Source organism: Epinephelus lanceolatus, chromosome 10, assembly GCF_041903045.1.
Source record: "Epinephelus lanceolatus isolate andai-2023 chromosome 10, ASM4190304v1, whole genome shotgun sequence".
Taxonomy (NCBI): Eukaryota; Metazoa; Chordata; class Actinopteri; order Perciformes; family Serranidae; genus Epinephelus; species Epinephelus lanceolatus.
Genome location: NC_135743.1, coordinates 17,907,310 through 17,932,142, shown reverse-complemented (window position 1 = coordinate 17,932,142; position 24,833 = coordinate 17,907,310). Strand labels below are relative to the sequence as shown.

At 40.3% G+C, this 24,833-nt stretch overlaps 2 protein-coding genes and 1 pseudogene across 3 annotated transcripts; all 3 read right to left on the bottom strand.

Moving 5' to 3' along the window:
• Positions 1–1,531: 1,531 nt before the first annotated feature.
• LOC117265522 (trypsinogen-like protein 3) lies at positions 1,532–8,896 on the bottom strand. The gene is made up of 5 exons (XM_033640059.2): positions 8,767–8,896; positions 8,541–8,676; positions 5,009–5,262; positions 2,217–2,353; positions 1,532–2,042 (listed from the first exon to the last, which is right to left on the bottom strand). The coding sequence occupies exons 1-5, from the start codon at positions 8,804–8,806 to the stop codon at positions 1,854–1,856; spliced, it is 756 nt and encodes a 251-aa protein (XP_033495950.1). The 5' UTR covers positions 8,807–8,896; the 3' UTR covers positions 1,532–1,853.
• Positions 8,897–12,403: 3,507 nt separating this feature from the next.
• apoc2 (apolipoprotein C-II) lies at positions 12,404–13,797 on the bottom strand. Its single transcript, XM_033640168.2, has 4 exons — positions 13,706–13,797; positions 13,334–13,396; positions 13,058–13,229; positions 12,404–12,961 (listed from the first exon to the last, which is right to left on the bottom strand). The coding sequence occupies exons 2-4, from the start codon at positions 13,380–13,382 to the stop codon at positions 12,874–12,876; spliced, it is 309 nt and encodes a 102-aa protein (XP_033496059.2). The 5' UTR covers positions 13,383–13,396; positions 13,706–13,797; the 3' UTR covers positions 12,404–12,873.
• Positions 13,798–18,423: 4,626 nt separating this feature from the next.
• On the bottom strand, positions 18,424–20,280 carry LOC144464500 (uncharacterized; annotated as a pseudogene). Its single transcript, XR_013492200.1, has 4 exons — positions 20,159–20,280; positions 19,909–19,953; positions 19,123–19,354; positions 18,424–18,868 (listed from the first exon to the last, which is right to left on the bottom strand). The product of XR_013492200.1 is annotated as an uncharacterized LOC144464500 (transcript).
• Positions 20,281–24,833: the final 4,553 nt, after the last annotated feature.

Sequence of the window (24,833 nt, the reverse complement as noted above, 5' to 3'; positions counted from 1 at the left end):
ACAAATGTAGAAAATACACCTAATAAGTCCATTTAATTTACTCATTCACATTTTTAAGAAACCTAATCTGAAGATTTAATGCGCTAATTTCCAACTAATTTAACCGAATGTGTTATATTTGTGATATTTTGTCATTTTTAACTTACGTGTTTCAAAGACATCTGCGTACAAGCACTGTGAGCAGTTAGAGGCAGGTGTAGATTGGAGCTACTAACATATTGATGAATACCAAAATACACATAAATTTCCTTCTGCAAACAGTTTACACACAAATTCATTCTGCTCATGTTTCATGAATGAGACCCAATATAACTAATTACCTGATGTGCATAGACTCATGCCAGTGCAGTTAACATTTTGAGTTCCACAACAATTCTGTTTTAATGTGTCATGTGTCTGCAGATACATGTGACAGGCAATCCACTGTACTTCAAATAGGCTGGTTGTGCTTTTCCTTTAAAAAAGACATACAGCTTTAATTTGAAGGAGTACATTTATTGTTTAACATTTACTGGAAACAAGCCTTTTCAAATTGAGGGGAGACTTGTGGGTAAAAATAGAATCCACTTTGGAGCATTATTTAACCTCTACCAACAAGCTATGCCAACCTGGTTGGTACCAATGAATGCCTTAGGTTGTCAAGTTTCAGAAGATACCACTTCCTTTGCTTAGCTCAATAACTGAGTGCACCACGTCCAGCAATTTTATCAGGGGATCCATGGCCCCCCCTTTAGGACGCCACTGGTCATTTGATCTACTGTTTATCTAAAAATACAGACTTGAGCAGCCTTAAAGGGATAGTGCATCCAAAAATGAAAATTCAGCCATTATCTACTCACCCATATGCCGATGGAGGCTCAGGTGAAGTTTTAGAGTCCTCACAACACTTGTGGAGATCCAAGGGGAGAGGGGGTAGCAACACAACTCCACCTAATGGAGGCTTACAGTGCCCCAGATTCAAACGTCCAAAAAAGTGTCCTGAAGCCCCGACATAAAAAGTTGTTGTGTTTTTGGACGTTTGAATCTGGGGCGCCATGAGCCTCCATTAGGTAGAGTTGTGTTGCTACCTCCTCTCCCCTGGGATCTCTGCAAATGTTGTGAGGACTCTAAAACTTCACCTGAGCCTCCATCGGCATATGGGTGAGTAGATAATGGCTGAATTTTAATTTTTGGGTGCACTATCCCTTGAAGTACCAATTTGGGCATTGTACTCATTTGTTGTTTTTCAAAACATTAACTAGTCTCACAAATTTAAAAAAGCTGATAGGCCTTTAATCCAGTAGCCATTAGTCACAAGATTTAATGGTTTTACCGTTCAACAGTTGGAACAAAACAACTTTTCGTTGTCATGTTTAATTCACCGTCAGTGTCACATGCAGCAGCATGTGTGAAATTATGATATGAAAAAAATCACAGCTAATTTGCAGCAGCTATTAGCCAGCTGTGGAAACTTTTTGCTGAAGCAAATGAGGATAAAGGAGGAATCACAGAGTAAATAGTGCACTAAAAATCATGAATAAAACATTAAGCCTTCCGAACACATGACATTTTATTTTTTGTTGTTGTTTATATGTACAGTTTTGAGTTTGCATACAGATTTTTTGGCTTGATTTTTTGTAGCTGAGCATAGGATTTGCATTTGAGACTGCTGCATAATGTTCATAGATACTTTTGTATATTTATGTCAGTTAATCTTCACTAGAGTACCATCATTAAATGCAATAAACCCCAACCTTCCAGTTTAAACATAGTATTCATAACACTGACCCCTGCCAGTAAAATGAGGAGTAATGTTTATAATAGTGTTTTATAGTGTTTACATCAAATCTGTGAATGAATGTCTCTCTGCTGCCTCATGTCCTCATCTCTGGAGTGGTTGGCAGAGTTTCTGGTATGTAGCGGTCCCTCACATCATTGATCCACTTATTGTATATGCACATCTTGGTGTAGACGGTGGGGTTGGCTGGGTTTTTACAGCCGTGAGCAAACCACTGCACACCCTGCAGCTGGCCATTGCACACCATCACGCTGCCTCTATTCCGCTGGAGAGAGAGGGGAAAGAATAAGAGACTCTGTTTGGGTTGTTTTTGGGGAAATGTGCAGTAAGCAGGTTGGTTAGCCAGTTAAAGTGAAATAAAAAAAGGCTGGGATCCAGTGGGAGGCAGAGGAATACAGAAGTGTGATCCACACTTTCTTTGGGTTGTGACCATGCTCACCATGCAGTTATCTGTGTTTGCTCGTCCAGCACAGACCATGCCGTGGCTCCAGTACAAGTACTCAGGGAACGTGTTCACGCAAGTCTGGTCATCCACAACAGGCACAGTTAGACACTTCAGTTGCTGTTGGGGCTCATCTGTTTCCAAGAGCAAGAAGGTGGGTTGTTACTCTGATTCGTTCAAAAACTAAAGTCATAGGTATCTGAATCTGTGACATAAAGTATTGATTGTGATGTATTCTGTAGTGTACACCACTCATCAATCTGTCACTCTTTCTTCAACAAAAGCTTCCTTCCTTCCCCTCTCCAGGTCTGTGGATTACTTCCCATCTTTATGCATTACCACTTGCACCGGAGCATTAAGGTCTAAACCTTGAGTAAATACTATTTTCAAGGTCTACCTCTTTTAATTAGTCCTGATCACTGACTGGGCATTTTGACAGGCAATTAGAAAGCGCTCTGATTAAAGAAAGCCATTTTTAGCCGTTATTGAAACAGAACGTTCATGCCTTGTTAGCGTCGCAATGACCAGAATATTGATGAGCTTTTTAGTGACTACATGTCCACCTGCTGATCAGAATTTCCCTGAGTCACTGTGAAAATGTAAAAGTAGTGCATTTTGCTGCTGAATGTTATCTGCTCAAGTGAGTGGTGCTACTTGTTGCCCGGTGTCACTCCATGTGCATTTGTTTTAAAGAGCAAGTATTTAAACATGCAAAGCAAGCTGGCACACATCTATAACACTGTACTGATGTACTTAAGTCAAATGGGAAAGTGTCTCTGTGGAATAAAGGGCCACTAAGGTGTGTGGGACTTTCCAGTGTGTAGGCTTTGGGTGGAATATCGGGAGAATTGGAATATCTTCCTGAGACCTGAACTGTTGTTTGGTATACATTTTTAATTTCTCCCAGCTAGTTTGGGCAGTAGGACCCGATAAGTATAAAAAACTAAACATAGTCAACAATAATTAAGTCCGTGTCCTCAAACGAGACGATACTAAAGTCCTAATGTCTTCAAACAAGTACTTCCTTATTAACAGCGTCTCAGCTTGTTACTGTTGCTAAAATTGGTCAAATTTGTTGCCATATCAAACTACAAACATTATTAACTGTAAATAAACAAGTTTTAACCATAAAATGTGATCAGGTTTTGGATCTTGTCCACTTTTTTATCGGGATCGGCTTCAGACTGACTTGGCAGAGATGGCTGCCATCGTGTTTTTACATGGATTGGTGTATTCTGCTCTTACTACCACTAGATATCATAAAAAGTGTCCACTAACGAGGACAAAAGTAAACCCAAAATTTGATTTCCTATAATGAGGATGTAGGGTCTCAGGAGGATATAATAAGTATGTTTTATTTAATCACCTAAAAGTCCATCATGTCTACCATGTTGTAACGCAGTGTTTCTACAGTAGCCCAGAATGTACAAATCAAACACTGGCTCTAGAACAGCCCCTGCGCAATGAGCCAAACAGCATCGGAAAAATACTGATTTTTAACCTGAAACTGCTTCATTCAGTTTTTTTAGTGGTTTAAATCATCTGATCCATTTGTCTTGGAGAGGAAGAGATTTCTGCAGATAATTTGACTTCCAGTGAAAGCCCTCTAAACACCTGGGTTTTAAGTTATAAGAAGAAAAAGGTGAGCACATATTAGCAGGTGCAGGGCCAGCAGCCCATCAGCGACATGCCAAACAGTGTCGGAAAAACATAGATATGTAATGTGAAACTGCTTTATTCGGTGTTTTTACCGCTTCAAATCACCTGATCCATTTGTTTTGGAGAGGAAAAGACTCGGCAGGTAAATTTCGTTTGGTTGCAATATGCAAACCTCACCACTAGATGCCACTAAATCCCACACACTGCTCCTTTAAAAGAAATGTTTTTTAATTATTATATTTCACTCCTTGTTTTACTATAAGTCTGATCCCTTTACTTAGGAAAGCCAAAACTATTTTTCTGTTATGTCAAGTTTATCATTTGTCAACTGTCAACTGCTGCTTGAATTCAAAGTCTGACAGTGTTTGCAATATAGTGGCATCATAGATGGAAGTACATTTCATTGTCCCATAACTTATTGTATTTAGATAAACCATCATGGATCGGATTCCTTTGAATAATAATAATGTTAATCAAAGGGTTTTGTCACACAGCTGACATTCTGGGGCAGTTTTTCTTTCCCTCAAATACACAGTGGCCTTATTTAAAGGGGCAGTTGACACTTGTGGGGTTGTACATTAATTTGGTTTGTTGCTCACAGCATTTCTAAAAAAACATTTAAAATTCAGCACTTCTTTTCAGCATCAGTGCCCAAATACAGGAGCTACAGCTGAATCCATAATCCACAGCATCAACTGTCTACAATTTCGAGGGACTATGCTCCACTGCAGAGACAGGCTGTATGAAACTGTCCACTGTGAGGTCTGTTGAAATTTTCATCTCCATTGTAGTGGAAGACATCTCTGAAATTCAAAGCAGGTTTCAATACATTCCAAAAAAGGTTTTGCAAATGCATTCAGTGTGTTTTTTTTTTTAGGCCTCCCAGATACACACAAGGCATTTTGATGAGAAACACTGAATGTAAAACAACTACTACAATAAAAGCTCTACGGGAGGCCTTTAGTCGGATCAGATATTCATAGGAAAGCTGGAGTGTAAGGCTTGTAGGACGGGGAATACTGACAGACTGGATTAGTGAACACTGGCTTTGCTGCAATTATACTAAATTCTAATGTGGTGACAAGTTAATGAGGTGTAAAAGCCACAGTAGCTTCTTTAAATCCACTTACATTGATTCGGGATGGTGGATCCCCAGCCACTGACATAGCAAGTCTCCCCAGTCAGTGGGCAGCGGCTGGGCAGAGGGATGGGCTGGACGTACTTGTTGAAGCTGGCGGGTGTCGCCAGACGGACCAGCGTGAGGCTGTGGAAGGGTGAGCGGTAGGGACTGTGAACGATTGCATCAGCAACATAAATGCGCTGCTCGGTGCCCTCATGCACAGTCAGGTCATGATCCCCAAGAACTGCTATGGTGTCGTAGGGTCTGCAGGGACAAGGGAAGAGAGGCTGTCATTAGTAAGCTGAGGTGGATTTTTCAGGCCTCAGGCGGAAACAGGCCCATGACTGACGTTTTTCAAGCCTTAATCAGACACGAGCAGCAGGTTAATGAATGTGGTTTAATTAAAGAGGAACAGGAGTGAAATTTGCAGTGATCAGCCAACAATATCCAGTCTTTCAAACACTGACTACCCAAGACGAGCCTGCCTTGTCAGGACAGATTATATGTCTCTTGACATACTTTTTTAAGATTCGATTATTAGAACAGCATGCGCATTGCTATACAATGGTAAAACCCAATGACAATTATGTCTGACCTATTCATGATTCTCTTTCGTGAGGGAAACAAAAAATAGAAATCTGTCTGCCTTTTATTTCCTCAGGAAAAATTGTGCCAAGCAGCAGAGAGGCTGGAGACTGAAGGTCACGCTGAAAAAGCAGCAGCAGTTCAATTACAGGTAAGAAACAGAAGAAAAAAAACTAGCTTTTAATAATACATGGTTGAATTGGAACAAAGCAGAATAAATCAAGCACCTCTGTTGGGTTTTAACAAGCTCAAATGTGATTTTACTGCTGAGGTTTTGTTTTGGATGTACTGCTACTAGGAAAATTCTGCTTAACCAAAACAATTGTTTATTGTAAACGTTTGTTTTGACTCTTGACTGAGTGACTGTAATAAAAACATTTCACCACACTGGTGTAAGACACACAGAAAATCTGACTTTAAAGCTACAGTTGGTTACTCATGAAAATAACTTTATCATATTTGGTGAAAGTGTCACTATATTATCAAAGAATTACACAAGACAGACTGTGAAAAAAAACACGTCCCTCCTCTTCCTACTGCCTCTAATGGCATTTGCCAGGATCTACCATAGCACACCAAAAACAGCCAATCAGAGCTGAGGAGCCTCTAACGCAGCAGCTTATAGCATCAATAACTGAAATGCGGTCAAACTGTCAAACAAGGCAGCACTGATCAAATATGAATAAAGATTCTGTTACTGCATTGCCTATTTATCTACTCAGATGTTTTCACAAACTTATTTTAGCGTACTGTTTAGCTGTAATATGAGAAAGTCTGTGTCCCAGCCACCCTTTTTTCCACCAAGCTTTACGGTATAGTTCAGTTCAGATTGGTACACTTTTTTTCCGTTTCCACTGTGAAAAGTTGTGGATGGTACCAATGGAACCATTCTGTACTGTCCCCATTTTTGGTCCCCCCTCTGTTGGGGTACCTAGCACACAGATCTGGTACTAAAAGGTGGAGCTGTGAACACTGCAGTCTGTTGATTGGTCAATTGCGGACGGTCACTCTGCTCAGGGCTGAGTTGTGGCTGGTTTTGAGGCTCATGTAACCACTGTTCATACCATGGAGAGTTTTATTAGTAAACTGTAACTATAAAATGGAAGGATGTTTCCCTGGCTCTAACAGCAGCTGTAGTCTGAGAAGTAGAAATTCACTAGGCCGACTGCCGGTGACTTTTAAGGTGGAACGTTAACTTGTAATATTACTCAATGCATGAGCTGACGACTTGAATCTCTCAACACACCTTAAATTCCACTGTGACAACTTTGATAATTACTTAAGTTTTTACTTGACATAGACTTTTAGTAATGAGTGGATCCTCAGGTGTTTATATATATTAATTTTGGTTGGGTTATGTGAACTGTGTATATTCTAGTCCTCATTCTGAGAAAAAAAAGAAGCGTCGCAGAGCATCATTCCTGTGGGCTCCAGCAACACTAAACCCCTGAGCTTGCCTGAGAAGGACTAAATGCACAAACCCACTATTTTTAAATATCCCATGGAGAGAGACTCTCACTGCAGCCTGTTCTGTTTTGTTCTGATAATATCGGCGTGCTGCCGTGTTCTGTGGACGATAAACAAGGTGCAGACTGATAAGTGAGGAAATACAGTGAGTGCTGGACGAAGTGACAACAACCCTGCCACCATTTAAGGGTACTGTTTGTGGTGGAAATGCTAGGGTCTAGGTACCATGCCTGAAGGGTTACTTTTGGTTCCAAAGGTACTATACTGAAAGTGTTTGGTGGAAACGGGGCTCATGTTAGTCGCAGTCTACTGAAGTACCAAGCACCGACCACCAGCCGAGCCAACTTTCACATTTTACCTCCAGAACAGAAACCTGAAATAAAATCCTAAATGGGTATTTCGGACGTTTTCTCTCCACTAGTCAAGACAAAACAAGACATGTTGTAGAGAAAACCCAAGCTGATGGGGGAGACTCTGCTAAGGAGAGCTCCCCCACGACGGAGTTTGAGCCCCTGACCCTGGGCTTGAAACAGGAACCCTCCTGCTGTGAGTCATCATTGGTAACCACTGCACCACCATGCCACCCCAATTATAAACAATTATATTTTATTGTTTTTCACATTCAGAAAAAGGTTTCTGCCCAGAAGTCCTACAAGATATCTTGCTAGCCCAACAACTGGCGATTGCTGATGAGGCCCCCTGGAAAGCAGCTCAGCCTTGCTTTCAAGTCTTCCCAGTAAAGTAGCAGAAAAAGCCCAATCCCTGTCGCCCAAAAGAATTTTCCCCGTAGACCACCATTACAAAGAGACGTCGAAAAACTGTTCACAGGACACCTTAAATTGCAAACAGGTTGGATGAGTACTCTTTCTATTAGAATTGCAAAATTTCCTCAAGCCCAAAAAAAGCTAATAGAATTTCTATGATGTCATCACAATGTAAATTCTATGGGCCGAGCAGGAAGTTGCTTTTTTTGGCGTATGCACCAGGTGAGCAATCCCACTGTAACAAATAGGTGGCATCTTGGGGTCCAGTACCTAAATACATCTATGTTGCCGATATATTTGCACAGGTGTGAGCAGCTGGGAGATGTGTTCAAGCATCAAGTTCACTAATGTTATGTTCCACAGGCTCTCCTTGCTTTTTTTTTTAAGTCTAATAAATAAACTCAACAAATGTTAATAAAGGATACAAAAATACAACTGTAGACCCTCTGTTTTCAACTCTGCCTCTTTCACAGAACTAAGACTAGAGTTTGAATCATCATTCAAACTCAACATGTTTTAGTTCCAACAAACAACAACTATGGTCTGATAAATAAACCCTTAATTCACCATGTCAGATGTGAAAATATGTTGGCTCTCAAGGCCGGCAACATTTGTAATATCATATTGTTCCCTTGTTTTAAAGGCCACATTACTGTTACAACCAGTTACATTACAACCCTCTTGCTAGTGCAAGTAAATGAGTACGTACTTAGTAGTTGTACTTACTTGGGCGCACAGTCAAAGGACGTTACTATCCACCATTCATCAATGAGTGCTCCACTGCACCCTTTACCTTGCAGATAGACCTGCCAGGGCCTGGAGTGAGGCTGACACACCTTGTGGTCCACTACTGGAGACGCTCCTGTAACACACCAACAAGACCAAAGAGAAACTAAATGTCTACTCTAATATTAATATATTTTATTTCAGACATGATATGGTAAATAGCTACCTGCGAGCCCCAAAGCAACCAGCAGAAGGAGAAGATTCATGTTGAAACTCTGCAGTTTTTCTTCTGTAGCTCTGATAATGTGCGATGTTTGACAAGTCTAGCTTTTTTATACCTGCAAGGTTTCTCTAGGACAGTGGGAGGAACAAACTGCTTTATTACTATCCAGCATCATTTCCAGTCCAACCTTTGCAATAACCTTATCAGAGATATTTTTCAACACCTCCGCTTAACAATATGTTCAGTTAGACAGACACACCTTGTTTATGAGGAACAAGCAAGACCCTCATTTATGGTGATAGATATTGTTGCAACATAATAGATTCCAGTTAGAGTTTTTGTGTTTTGGCGAAGTTTATGTCTTTTTCACAGCAAGAATCTGCTGTGCACAGATTCTTGTGGTTTAGCAGGATTTATTAAAGCCATTTTTTATGGTTAGTCTGTGCTTAGTGCACTCTCAAATGAATAATGGTGTCACAGATAAATGAGCAAAGCTTTGGTAGTGCTAAAGGAGATAAGGGTGGAGATATTATGCCCACTGCTGTTTATAAAGTTAATGTTTTACCATGATGCAATTTTTAAAGGCTTGTCTTAAAAATATCACAGATTGTGCAGCTCTGACTGGGCTTCTGGGAAACCACGATATTTGCTATCTCTTCCAGTCTGAGTGGCTAAAGATTGGACTGAAAATCATACTTGTCAGTTGATAAATAATGACTTTTAAAATATTTTTTAAATTATTCACACAAAGCAAGTTAACATTTCACGAGCTCAGTGTTTGTGACATGATTTGCTGATCTTTATATGATTGTATGTTAAGTGGACACTTTAGGAATCATCGTTTCATACAGAGCACAGTCAGTTTTTGTTTTGTTCCTTTTTTTTAATTCGCAAAGACTGTATAAAATATGGTACGTTCCCACTGTGGCGTCACCCACTGATTTATGGACTCCCGTGTTGAAGCCTCAAGTTTGTCGCCATCTTTGTTTTTTGGAGCCAGAAGTGACCACATTTAGACAAGCCGGCAGAGCTATGGATGAGTGAGGAGTGGATCTGACTTGCAGACCGACTTACTGACATACATGTCACTCAACAACACATTCTCCCGCCGACCTCGTCACATAACGACGTTTGGTCATGGACCTTACACATCAAGATACGACGTGAAAGGAACCCTGGGTGCGCTGGGTGTTGACGTCCTGGGATACCGTGTCAAGTTCTGCCTGTTACAGGCATTGTCTTCTTTCAAAGTACACTTCAGTTTTCACAAGAGGTTTAACGTTTACATACAGTGTCTTTCGGTACAACAGTGCCAATTGACAAATGCATGTGGTTAGGTTTAGGAAAAAAGAACAAGGTTTGGCTTTAGAATCTTACGGGACCCATACACCACCCCTCCCACCTGCCCTACTTGGACTTTTGCCGCCTCAGTTGTCGTTCTTGTCCCGTCACGTTCCCTCCTGACGTTGCCAAGCACTGCTAAACTATAACAGCATCCACCCACGTATCATACCGACGTTAAAGGACGGCTTTTTTAGTCAGTGTGTGACACTGCAAGTCACAACCCAAGCTACGCATTTTGACAACTTTGGAATCAGACCTGGTTGCACTTACAGCAGCCTGCCCTTAATTATGCATAACTTTAAGCCTTAATAGTATTTAAACAGGTGAGTTATATAAAAATTCACCCCCTATACAATTGTCATGAAGGAGGAAATTAGCCATAGACATCAAAACCGCTTTTTCCACCAGCCTGTAAACATGTTTATTTCTGCTGTAAAGTTGGGCACTTAAACATGAGGGTCTTATGGGGAGTGACTCACTTCTGGAGCCAGCCTCATGTGGCCATTCAGTGAACTGCAGTTTTTTGCACTTCAGCGTTAGCTTCATTTTTCAGCCTTAGAGGCTGCCGCTTGATTAGCCACCCTCTATCCCTTCCCCGTCTCTTCCCCTTGCTCCCCACCACTGTGAACTGCTTCCCTGGGGGCAGAGCTGGAAGCACCTCGGGAGACGGACCTTCAGGTCAGCAGCTTTAGTGGCTTGAATTTGGCCAGCACAAATGGCAAAACAGGGGGTGAATTTTTATACAACTCAACCATTTACATTTTATTAAGGCTTAAAGTTATGCATATTTATATTCAAGTGTTGCTACAGTCTATGAGTGATCCACCAACTTTACAGCAGAAATAAACATGTTTACAGCCTGTTACAAAAAATGGTTTTGTTTTGATGTCACAGTAGCTATGTCCATTATAGTCTATGTAATATTGCCTTGCTAATTCTTGTCTCATTTGTGGTCTGATAAACAGAGAGGGGTAAGGTGGAACTGAGCAAATGAGCTTTGTGCAACTGTACAATAAAATAAGATTCATGAAATCAGAGAATGGGAAACACTGGGTTACTGTATGAAGTGCGTGCATACGTCCATGGTCGTCAGGTGGGAGGAGCTTAGGACAGAGAGGGGAGAGATTTCTGCCGACCCCAGTGATAAGACAGGGACCCAGGAGAAACATCCACAGGGAGCAATGACTAACTTTCAACCTTTTTAACATGGACTGTAATAAACACATGAATGAACACAGTTTTTCTAATCTATGAGAAAACATGACAAAGACGGGTCATCATAGGACAAACTAGATTAATATGATATTGATTGAAGTAATCGTCAGTATAAGCTTTTTTCTTGCTTTATAATGGTGAGTGTTTGTATTCTCTGTTTTGCAGCAGCTGCAGATGCCCACGAATTAAATCATATTAGTGTCAAAGCCAAATCGGGTCACAGTCAGTTGAGAGAAAACATCTGACAAACATTTGGACATCAAATACGGAATGCAGCTCCACTCAAATCGATCCTGATCTGAATATAACAGGGCTGCAAACACAAGGATCTGCACGTGGCACTAAATCTAAATTACATATTTAAAATAGGTTTACAACGAGGGTTTGGGGGCCTTCTGACAGAAAATTTAAATTTATGCACCAATTTGTTCCTTTTCTGCATCAGTTTATGGCAATGTCTTTTATTTTGTCAAAATAAAGTCCTTTGTTACTTTATGTTTTTTACTGAGGGGACATATGCACATGTTTTAAGTGCTGAGGGGGACATGTCCCCTGCGTCCCCCCTGAAATCTACACCTATGGCAGCAGTAGTGCTAGAATACAGTAGTCCCTAAACTACATAAATGTCTAGTTTGTCCTGCATCCGTCTGGTACTGTTTACATCATTAGTAACAACTAAATAAGATGAGGCTTTGTGCAAATGTATCTCTCTTGTTTGTGCCGGCTGAAGCTTCAGAATTATGCACTAATTAAAAATCACAACATCCTTGCATCACTGCTTGTCAGAATCCACAAAACAGACTTCACATGTGCAGCCTGTTGTTCATTTATCTCCGTCGGAATCTCTGCGCTCACATTTTACATGTTGTTTCCCTTTCATCTATTATTAATTGCAACAGAAGCCTCTGTTCATGCGCTGCCTCTTCTGATAAAAGCACGGCGCCTCATCGCAGATCCGTACAGACACAAGCGCGTGATCCTTTGTACCAGTGAGATAAAAGGATGTGTAGGAGAAAACATGCACAATTTAAAATATATCAAACAGGAAACTGAATTCTCATTTATCAACCACAGACACCAGTTTTAATGTATAAATATTTTATTTCATATGACACAAATATTTAGGAGGTGTGATGACTGAAATCACCAACAGGTGGCGATAGATCATTTGTTTTCGCATTATTTTCATGGCTGTTTTTTTCTCAACTCTGAGATCAAAGGAGCAATGTATTTGTTCATGATAAGGTGCTGTGTGCTCTTTCGCTTGAGCCCGCCAAGTTGCTCTGTCCTGTTCCTTTATGCAAGCTGTTAGTTGTTTTTTTTTCAGTGATTACAGTCACCACTAGGTAGTTATCATCATTTACTATCAGTGCAGCGGCCCAAGACAGCACCACAAAGAGCACAGGGTCCATCACTTGTGAAAATGCTGTTTGCAGATTTGGAGGCTTGGATGAGATGAGATGTGTCCAAGTTCAGACTGTTTCATGTGGAGCTTCAAAGTTCTCACGCTGTCAGAAAATGTAGCTTAGGTCATTGGAAATCAGTTTTTGTTCACTTCTGGTACACAATGTGGTATAGCTGGTCATGTAAAATGTCAGCATAGGTGGTAATGACTGAGATAGTTTCAGTGTAAAAATTCCTGTGGGCAACACACAGAAAAAGAGGAGTTTATATATGAATCCATCCATTTTTATACTGCATCAATCAAACAAACTCTGCATTTAAAATCGCTTACTTTGCCTTCTCTTCGATCTTCAGTCCCCTGATGCTGTCCAGGTAACCACTGGCAGTGTCGATGGCATTGTTATAGTAGGACTTGATGGTGCCTGAGACCTTTGTCAGGGTCCCTACCTCCTCCTCCTCCTCCACAGCCTCAGCCTGCCTCGGCATGCGGAAGCTTTCAGCACCTGCACAAAACAGGTCAGAGGGGTCAAACGGTGCCACATTCATCAGGGAAACAGCTGATTTATACTATTCTGAATTCAACTTCATGGCTTCAGAATGCACTTACTGAGAGAGAGAAGTGCAACCAGCACAGTAATGACCAGTAGCTTATTCATGGTGTCACTGGTATCTGTGAGGAGAGAGATTTAAAGCTTAGTTCACTTTATCCACCAGAGTGAGACATTGTCATACATTTCTCCACTCGCTTGTAGCTGACAGATATTACTGATGTCTGTGAATGAAGAGTCTTTGTTACTCTTCTAGCATGAAAATAAAAAGTCTTTCTAACATGCAGCTCTGCTGAACATGCTGCTTATGTCTCAAAATATACATTTTCCTTCAAGTGCTTTCATATATAACACAACACCCATGCATTTCTAAGACTATTACACCCTATCTCATTCAGTAATTGAAGTACGATTGAAGTGTCAGTACTCACTTTATTCCTCTCCAGAAAACAGTGTAAGAGGCACCACTGGCTCAGCCTGTTATATAGGAGCCTGAATGTGTTGACTTGTCGCTCCAAGAGCCAAAGTGCACTCTGGGGTAGATAAACCTACACTGTTGTTCATTGTGTGTTTGTGGGAGCATGTGTGTCATTGTGTCGTGATAAAACAAACATTATTGTTACCTACGTAGCCACAAGGATGTGGATAAAGAATCAAAACAGGTTTTAAACCTAATCAAAACCCACTGATTAAATTTTCGAAGCACAGTGGCTGATGGGGAGGCAGCATGTTGGTGCATATCCCACTATGTCTGTGTGTGTGTGTGAGACGCTAACTTTGAATATGCTCCAATCAATCATTTTCCATTGATTAGGTTTGTTCATTACTGTAGCCCGCTCTTACACCTTGCCCAGTTCACAACCTCCATGAGGGGGCACTTGTTACTTGCATAATGCTGCTGATGCGTTCATGTAACATTACAATAGTCCTAAGTCCTTAACATGGCCCCGAGTCTAGAGTGTGTTGAACACGTCATCCGGCCAATTCAGGTTACGAAATATTTAGGCCAGCTACATGACACTGATCAGGCCACAGTTAAAAGACACCTGCTGCTCTTTATATGGAAGTTTATTTGTCATTATTTTTTCTGTTTTCAGGGGAGAAATGAAAAACAATAATAATGATACATTTTTTGTGAAGCACCTTTTTAAACCATAGTTATGAAGTTAGGTGACAGCTATTCTACTCATCATTGTATCTTATATGAAAAACTTGGGTGGACTTGATAGGCATTGGTCTCTCTTTGTTTATAAAGCCCTTATTGGAAGGCTTCCTTATTACTTTAGCTCCTTATTGAGGTGGCGAAGTGGTAGATACCTGACCCGCTCCTCTGATTTTCTTATGCTGGCAGTACCATGTCCACGTACTGAATTTGGAAAAACTGCATTTAGCTACGGCTCACAGTTGGAACATTTTGCAGCATGCACTGAAGTTGGAAACATTTGTTCAGCCTGGTCAATTAAAATCCTTGATTGCTGACCATTTTACTCATGAGTGTAACTGCTTTTAATTTGTCTGTGTTTTATTTTTATTGTATTTTTCTTATATATTGTTTTTATGGTTGTTGTACATTCGGCATCATTGTAAATGAGGGCTTGCTCTCAATGATCCTCCGAATTCAAATAAAGGTTGAATTGAATGTTTGACATACACAGCAAGGACTTAATAAAAATAACACCTCTTCCCTTGTCTGTGTAAAAGATCCCTAAAACAACCTCATCAGTGTGTTCTCGATCAGAAATGGACAAACAAGTGTTTCAGGACTTTTTTTTTAATGTGATTTAATTTCAGATGAAACCATGAGTACAAAGTGCAGACCATTTGTTTATTTTCTCTTGTTTGTGGTGTGTTTTGTTGGGGTTTTTAGGCAATTTGCATTTGTTTTGTCCTTTCTGGCCTTGAGGTCGGCAAATATTTTGGTTCTCATTAATAAGTACACATGCTTTTTTGTTTGCAGTGGTTTGTACACTTGTACACGATTTGGTGAGCAACGGTCACGTGTTTGTTTTTGTTAGCTGTGTTTGTCAAAATCACAGAGAACAACAACAGGCTTTTGCAGTAGTTTACAAGAACTTTGATTCTTGACTCTTTTTTGATTTCTTAAGAGTTGTCTCAGTTTGGATCTCATGTTTTTGTCATTTTCTCTGTAATGGCTACATGTTGATCAAGTCCTAAGTAAACATGTGATCCAGCCTCACATGTCTTGCTGCTCGTGACCTGAGAATTCTGGTCAGTTTGAGGACAGCTGCGGGCGGCAGTGGGATTCAGGATGTCAGAGGGCTTGGGGTTTTGATTAAATCCAGCTGATACAGTGCTGTGATGACTCGCCTCTGCTACAGACAACATTAAGCAGCATAACTGAAGTGTCATTGCTCACAGAGGCAATGAATGTGATTTTCTATGTCCTCATGAATTCAACTCTGTAATTACCTAGTGGAGATATTTGTATATTTATCTATATATTTTTTTTTTTACCAGAATGTCTGAAATGAGGTAGAAGTGAAGAATGAGCACATTCTGCTGCTCTCACACAATATGCCAGGAGGTTTGTCCAACTAGGAATATCTATTAAAACTAAATAAAAGAATTGCTTCAGTCAGTTGCGATTCGTTGAGATCATCATAACAACACTGAGGAGTCTTCTTCAGCACCTTCACTTCAACTAAATGCTTCTGAAGAAATAATCTGTGTGGATTTGTACTTTGATTCATAAGACATATTAAGAGTGTTGTGGTCGCTACTCAAAGAAAGTAACATATTACACATTACTTATTACTTATAGATAGAGCAATGCATTACTTTACCTAATTGCTTGTGATTCGTTACACTACTAACGTAACATTTGTGTTACTCTGCAATCAGGTTTAAGATGCACTGTCATGACATCGCAAATTATCAGTGTTGATGTCATGATCTTATCCTATGGACTTTGTTTTGGAGGTTTCTGTTTGTGTTCCTTGTTTCATGTTATTTCAGGGTGTCCATGGGGTCTTTAAACGTATTAAAAGTTCATAAATCAAATGTTGGAAAATGAAGGCCCTTAAAAAGTATTAAAAAGTCTTAATCGCGATTTTATGAAGTCTTAAATTTTCTTGGCATTCAAGCTTTGACAAAAAGTATCCATGAATGTATAATTTATTTTCCTCCTCGCGACTATTACAAACAACGATTTGTAGGTAGGCACACTCGGACTGCCACTTGGGGCCGTGCGCGTACCTGTGCGACATCACGCGACAGTGCACGTCCAGGCGCCAAACAGAGGAGCAAAAGACAATAAAAAATCCATCTCATCTTATCTGAGTTCTGTTGTATGTTTGTGCTCCATAGATTTAATTTCAAACTACAACTTTTTAGTAAGTTAAAGATGCGTTGCTGCTAACGACAGCTTGAAGTGGCGATGAGGTCTTAAGGTTTTTTTGGAAGGTCATAAAAAATTCTTAAAAAGGTATTGAAATTAACCTCGGGATTTCTGCATATACATTGCATTTATTCATGCTTAATCTGCTTCCTGTTTTATTTTGTAGATTCTCTCCTCATGTGTCATGTCTGGTTTTACTTCCTGTCTTTGTATGTTTTCCCACCTGTTTTCTGTCCCACCTGTCTCGTTAGTCCCTCCCTGTTCCCAGAGTCTTCCCTTCACACCTGTTCTGTATCAGTCTTGTTTGCTTCACCCTTGATGCCCATGTCCTCCTACTCCAGCTGTGTCTTGTTCTTGTAATTAGTTTTCTGTGTACATATACCTGTTCAATCGTGACACATTCTCAGCCCTGATGACTAAATATATATTTCAAGGTATGCTGCTGAGTTTATTTTATAACGAGCAATTTTCTAATGTAGGTTGAGAATGAAGTCAGACGGGGAAAGACCGGGATATCATGTACTGATGTTGAGTGACGGACCTGTCAGTCTAGGTGTCATTCTCTTCTGCAAATTCTGATGTAATACTTTGTTTGTCCTGGTTACATGTTCAACACACAGTTGCTGAAGACAAAAATTTAGCTCAGACTGGCTGTTAGCCGTTACAGACACCGACAGTGCAACATGTACCAGAGCTCCGCAAAGACATTTTAGCTAAGTGAACATCAGTTAAATATTTGTTCAAAAATAAATCAGTATTTGCTAAAGTGAAGGCAAATTACTTTTGAAAAGAACCAGTGCTGATGGTTAGCCACCAAGAGTAGCCTCTGGGACTAACCACAGACAGTCTATGGGACTAACTGCTACTTCCGCTATCTCACTGGAAGTTGCGCCTATAATCATTTCTACAGTAGTGCCCTCAGGAATAAAGTAGATTGGCTTAATTGATAATATAGGCTAATAATATGTATGGCCTTCCTAAGGCAGACAGAAAAGACTGAAAAGGAAAGAAACACTCTTAAGTCCCTCACTCTTGAAACCATGGCTTTATGGTAGACCAGTCCATCTTATTTGATGTGTTACTCACTAAAGCATCTCATGAGGAAGAGATCCTCAAATCCATTGTCAAACAACCAGTTTAACAACCTCTGAATCAGCACAAGTCTGGACCCTGTTGTGAGCACATTTGATGATCTTTCTCCTCCCGCCCGTTATGCAGTTAATTGAAGGATTTACGTTATGCAAGTATCAAACGTGATTGATTTGTAACTGTTATGTAATTCGTTATTTTACAACAGTAACATGTTACATTACTGTGTTACAGACAACTGTTACAGATTACTCTTACACCCAACACTGCTAATAATTTAGCATATGAATAAACAGGTTGTTAGCATTCACTGTTCTGGGGTCAATGCTTGTCTTACTGGGCCCAAAGTGAACCTGAGATTTAAAAGATTCTCTTGAGAGAAAGATGACAAATGTACTTGTTGAAAATATGAGACACCTTAATGTTTTATCAGTGGTGTCTGTGTTCAGTCATGTAAAGCTTTCAGCTCCAGCTGTATCAAGGGAGCAGCTGATCTTATGAGTTAAATATCACCGTAATCTTTTTAGACTACTTAGAATGTATAGCTATGATGATATAACACAGTGATTAGAAGGGTCCAGAAGGGCTTTTGTTCTGCTCATAAAGTAATATGATGGGACAACTTGTACCACAGAATGAAGCTTTATGATACCAACTGTGGAGGTAGACCTTGAATCACTTGATGAAGAAACACATTTCAGATAGTTTCCAGTTCATTTTTAATGAACACACTCACACATATACATACACAATCACACAGAGACTTTGGTTAGTGTATCAAACACAAAATACTGTACATGCACAAACTGCATAGGTGTTGTTTGCCCTGCTTTTAACTTTGCATGTTTTGGCAAAGATATTGATTTGATGAGAGGCAAAGGATGGTTTTTGCATTGTGCACTGCTCTTCTCAGCCTAAACTGGTGTGTGTTTCTATGATCTATCATCTACTACAGGCTGCTGACAGATGGCTTCCTCCAGTCAGTCTTCTTTACTCAGTGGGCAGGAATTTGTCCAGGTAGACCTTGGCGGTATCAATGCTGTCGCTCAGGTAGTTGCCGATGATGGGACGCAGGTAATATTCATATGCACCCAGCACTGAAGTACGTGCCTTGTCCACCAGAGGACCTGCCTCCTCGCCCAGGCCACTGCACAAATGAGTAAAGACAGATTATTTAAAGAAATCATCCAAATAAAAAGACTTGTCACGTAGCTTGTACCTGGAGAATCTCTATGTTTTATGTGCAGGTCCTATTTTCAATAGAAAATGTCATTTCACAGCAAATTAGCAGTTGACCTGGACACACTTCTTAACGTTAGCAGCTGAGAAAAGTTTTCTGTCAGTTTCAGGGTCAATGATAAAAGATCTTCACCAGAGGGATATTTCTCAGTGAACACTCACGTGGCAACCTTGACGATGGCTTGGAGCTCAGGCTTAGTCTGCAGTTCCTCAATGTAATCCTTAGCAGTCTGTCCCTGCGCACTGTCTCCGACTTTCTCCACCAAAGGAGCAGCAGCGGCCTGCAGCTTGCCGTAAGCATTCAGCAGCCTCTTGTAAAACGTAGCTTTCAATTCATCGTACTTGTTAACAAGCTCCTGCGATGGTGCGGGAATTTCACACAGGCTCACAGAGACTGGAATGAAATGAGAATGGTGGGATTGTTAGGATAGAGCCAGTGTTGTGAAAATATAAACCAGATGAGAATAAGTCAAAAGAGCACCAAGAGACATTCATTTGAAAAAGCTAACCATGTAAATTCCTGCTTTGGAGGAATCATCAAAGAACCAAAGACAAGCTGCTTGGCATATCTTGGTTTCTCACTATTGGTGATTGTATCAAATCTCAGATTTCTCTGACCAGTATTCAGTGTTTTCTTGAAAAAGTCAGTCTTTATCTTGCATGCTAGTCACAGATAAATCAGAGTAGGAGCCAGTCATGCAACAGTGTCCACTGAATAAGTGCAACAAATGTGAATGCAATAAAGACATGTTAAATCTGATCTTTTTTTACAACAAGGAATGACAAAAAATGAAAAGCATTTACATTTAGTGTAGCTTGCTTCAAATGGCTCTCTATGTTTTGTATGAAGTTTTCTATTTGTTCACATACTAACATCATAATTAAGCTTTAGTTGAGAACAAAATCCATAAAATATAACAGCTCAGGTTGCATTGGTACTTTGCCTACCCTGCAGAGCGAGGATCAGCGCCAAGGCGTATTTCGCATTCATGTCTGAAACAAAAGAGAAAAATGAAAAGAACTTAAAATTGATCTCTCCATTTGGTGAATCAATATTCTTTTCTGCATTTGACATTTTAACCTCAGGAGACGATAAACAAGTTGGTAAAACTGCAAACACTGAATGCAAAAATGCAATACCTAAATCTTTTTAAAATAGAGACGCTGCAAAGGCTGCTGTAGTGAGAAGAGTGATTACCTGCTGCTGTGTTGGATGTACAGATCCAAGATGTGACAGTCTTCTCTGCAAGTGAGTTGTCTGTAACTCGGAGCTCACAACTGGACAGGTTGATATAGGGGGGGACTGCAAACAAACGTCATCTGATGAGCATACACACACCTACACACACATATGTGTGCACATGCACTATCTCACACACACACACACACACACACACACACACACACACACACACACCTAAACAAAGTCCAGTGTACATGATATTCACTTTAAATAATGTATGTTGAAATATGACTAAGTGGTTATGCAATGTTCCTCATATTCAAGTTTATCTGTATTCATATGGCAATGCACTTGGAGCCCTCCTGATAATACTGCATGCAAGTGTTGTGTTGGCAAAATGTCAGAGTGCACGTATGTCATGAACATCATGCTTAACATGGCAGAAAACTTTTAAAAGATATTTATATTTGGCAATGAAAGATATTTTTGAGTAGATTAAATTGTGCTAATTGACATTTCTTTGACATTAAGTCTGAATCACTGTATGATGTCTGCTCAGAGATAGATCAGAGTCAAAGGGGTAGTAGGTCAATCAGCTGGGTCATGTCTAGACACATTGTACTGTACCCAGAGCAATGCATGCTGGGATTTCTCCCTTCACCTTCTATGCTTATACCCTGAGACAGCCTCCAAGCTGAGTGATAAATGACCAATTTTATGATGGTTTAAAGTTTTACTCCATCTCTGTCCTGGAAAATAGGGATCTATTCAAACATATTCATGAATGCAGAATCTCCAGGTGAAGGGACAAGATTTTGGGATGAAAAGTTTTCTGGTTTCCAGTTGTAGTCTGAGTAGTATTGACCAGTCATGATTTAATCATGGTTAATACCCCATGCGGAGAGGTGGAACACACTGGCCAAACTTATTTTCAAATTTAAGCAACAGAATAAGAATACATAACTACAAGAGACAGTGTTTGCTGTGGCCCTGTAGTGCTTCCTTGCCAGCAGATTTACCAAAGAAGACAGCAAAGCAAGTACATAAAATAAGCACAGCAGAAGAGTCAGACAGGTTGGACCACAGTGTTGAACTATATACTTTGAAACAGTAACAGCTGAAAATAACAACATAAATCAACAAGACTGCTGATTTTACATATCTCTGCAAATAAATTCAACTGCCTTTTCTCTACCTGGGATTGATTGATGTTAGCACAACGTCATGCTGATTCTGTTTATAGCTTCTTTGCATATGATGTCATACATCTGTGTGCTGTCCAGATGGCGAGCAGGCAACCGAAGTCAAAGACTACCAACACTGCACATATGCCAATGATTAGTGCTTAACAACTGCTCCAATTGGTCAAATTTGGTAAAAATGAAAGTCACTTAAAGTGCCGAAAATAGTAGGATGTAAAATGGAAAAAAATGGGAAAAAAAGTCATTGAGAAACAGCGACAGGTGTGGATCAAAAATCTCCACCTTCAGTCTGGAGGAGTGGAGTCAACTAGTTTCAAATGGAAATGTTATAGTGCATATAGGAAGTATTAATCATGCCCGAGTTGGATGCTTTTACAATGTGCTGTGACAACTTATCAACTTCTTTTAGCTACGACCCAGATTTTTAACGCTGTTTCAACAGACCTTTGGGAACCGTTGACCTAGTAGGTAGAAAGCAGCACATTCTCACTCTGACCTTGTCACATATTAACGTTTTGGTCATGGACTTTCCACAGCCACATACAACGTGCAAGATACTCTGGGTGTGCTGGGTGTTGACGTTCTAGGACACCGTGGCAAGTTCTTTCAAAATACACTTTCGTTTTCACAGGAAATGTAAAGTTTACATACAATCCCCTTTAAAATAAATGATGCAACACTGTGAATTGATGTTTTCAACACACAGGGTTGGGTTTAGGCAACAAAAGCATGTGGTTAGGGTTAGGGAAAAAGAACAGGGTTTGGCTTTATAATCTTACGGGATGCAAACACCTCTCTCCTGGGTGAAGGTTAGTGTTTGTTGGACCCATGGACCACCCTTCCGACCTGCCCTAATCGGACTTTCACCCAAGAACTTTGGTTCTTGTGCCGCTGCGTTTCCCCCTGATGCCGACAAGCGCTTTAAAACTATAACCGGCCGTCGGGCCGCATATCATGCCAACTTTAAAGGACGGCTTTTTTCGTCAGTGTCTGATACCGCAAGTCAAAACCGAAGTGCCGGATTTCGATGACTTTGGAATGAGACCGTGCTCTATAAAGTAGAAGCTAAGATCGGCTAATTTTAGCCTGACAGCAGCGCATTCATGTACAGAGTTGAAATATAAAACAGAGTTATACTTAAGATACTTACTTATTCGGCCAAAAACAAGACAGCAGTCATTCCAGTCATGGACACAACTGCACACGAAAAAGTCATAGTCCTCTAGAGTCTTGTATGCTTTCATCGGTTCTCTGTGTATTGTTAGTAACATTAGGAGGTCTGGAGTATGAGGAAATTTGTGACGACGATCATTTCCACACCCAGTAAATCACTCAAGTCATGGGAAAAAAAACTTTTTTTGTTTTGTATGGATCACATCCAAAATAAGTCTCAATTTTTTGATACTACCTACTGCCGGCAGGTGCATCCGACACTTTTATGTATTCACTCTCCTCTATGTCCAATTCACACAGTACATGGATTAATCACTTCCTGCCCTCCATCTGAATTTTGCGCATCGTGGGCTAATAGTCACATGATTGCTAGTCTGAGTGGGCGGAAGTTCGCTGCATAGATCAGCCTCTCATTGGGCGAAACGAGCCACCCGCTGAAGTCCCACCCTACCACCTCCGGTCGTGTAGCAGTTTTCAAGCGCACTGTTGCTGTGGCACCGCCAAGAACAATTGTGTTTGTTTGAGAGAAATAAAAAAAGCTGGGGCGTTTTTTTCTCCAATCTTAAAGTGAGAGTCGGCGCAGCCAAACCTTTCTTTTCTTGAGAAAGGTCAGGTGAGCGAGACTACATGATTGCAAACAAGCTATTACAAAGTCACACTGTCAACAATGTCATCCATCGAATCTTCTAACCGCTTCTTCCTCTTGAGGGTCGCGGGGGGGCTGGAGCCTATCCCAGCTGACATTGGGCGAGAGATTAGGTTAATTGGTAACTCTAAATTGTCCATAGGTGTGAATGTCAGCATGAATGGTTGTCTGTCTCTATGTGTCAGCCCTGCGATAGTCTGGCGACCTGTCCAGGGTGTACCCTGCCTCTCGCCCAATGTCAGCTGGGATAGGCTCCAGCCCCCCTGCGACTCTCAAGAGGATGAAGCGGTTAGAAGATGAATGAATGAATGAAGACATAACAAAACATACATGGGAGACATTACATAGGTGAGTACCCATGAGAGATACTATCACAGTGACAGTCATGTGTCCACATCTGGCTTGGGTCAATAAATCGCTGACTGAGAGAGCCTGTATAGTATCCGTTAGTAGACCCAGTGTCCTCATATGAGAATATCACATTTTGGGTTTACTTGACCTTATACATCATTCTACTTAACTTAGACCTGTTGTCCTCATTCATGGACACTTTTTGTGCCATCTAGGGGTAGTAAGAGCAAAATACACTAATTCGTGTGAAAACAAGATAGCAGCCATCTCTGCCAAGTTGGTCTGCAGCCGATCCCGACACAAAAGCAAGGTCCAAACCTGATCATATTTTATGGTCAAAACTTGTTTATTATGATTAATAATGTTTATAGTTTGATGTGGCAACAAATTTGACCAGTCTTACCAACAGTAACAAGATTAGACACTGTTAATTATAAAGTATTCGTTTGGGGACATTGGGACTTTATTATTATTGACAATGTTGAATTTTTATACTTATCAGGTCCTACTGATCCCAAATAGCTAGGAAAATTCAAAAAACAAAAGTTCTGGTCTCAGGAAGGTAAAGAAAGGATCATTAGAAAGTTGGTAGATAACTTTTAACTGCTCGAATGACAGAGTCCCCTCTAGCAGTTTTCTGAATGAGTTATTTCCCTTTCATGGCAGATTTGAATATTTTGAATATTTTGTTTACCCCTGGTAAAAAAAAAAAAGGCTTGTTTTGCCATAAGGGTGTTTCAGGCAACCAGTCTGTTGGTTGATCGAAGAATTTACAGATCCATCATCAGTTTGAGAAATGTATTGTGAGGAGATTCTTTGTTTTAACTGAGATATTTTCAGAATTCAAATCAAATCAAATTTATTTATAAAGCACATTTAAAAACAACCTAGGTTGACCAAAGTGCTGTACAGTAAAGGTAAAATCACAAAATAACAAAGTGCAGAGATCAAGATACGTAGCAATGTAATGTATACGTATATGTACACAAGTCCAAAAGTAGAGGAACAAATTGTAGAGTGGAAATACAAAAGACTAAAAAAAAAGGGGGGGATAAGAGTTCAGGAGCGCTCAAAAGCTTTAGAGTAAAAGTGGGTCTTATGTCTAGCCTTAAAAGTGTCCACAGATGGGGAATCCTTAATGGAGAGAGGTGGACTGTTCCAAAGTTTGTGTGCATCCACAGCGAACGCACGATCCTCTTTACCCTTTAGCCTCGATCGAGGGATAGCCAGAAGCTGCTAATTTGAAGATCTGTGTGCTCTGGAATTTAAAAGGGGACATAAGAGCTCAGAAATATATTGGGGAGCCAGGCCATTAACA

Coding starts and splice junctions, on each gene's coding strand:
- LOC117265522 (XM_033640059.2), bottom strand. CDS start 8,806: ATGAATCTTCTCCTTCTGCTGGTTGCTTTGGGGCTCGCAG. Junction 5,263..8,540: donor TCCTTTGACTGTGCGCCCAA/GTAAGTACAACT, acceptor TTGTCCCTGCAG/ACCCTACGACACCATAGCAG. Junction 2,354..5,008: donor ATCCACCATCCCGAATCAAT/GTAAGTGGATTT, acceptor TCTTGGAAACAG/ATGAGCCCCAACAGCAACTG.
- apoc2 (XM_033640168.2), bottom strand. CDS start 13,382: ATGAATAAGCTACTGGTCATTACTGTGCTGGTTGCACTTCTCTCTCTC. Junction 13,230..13,333: donor GGTTGCACTTCTCTCTCTCA/GTAAGTGCATTC, acceptor TGTTTTGTGCAG/GTGCTGAAAGCTTCCGCATG. Junction 12,962..13,057: donor AAGATCGAAGAGAAGGCAAA/GTAAGCGATTTT, acceptor TGTTGCCCACAG/GAATTTTTACACTGAAACTA.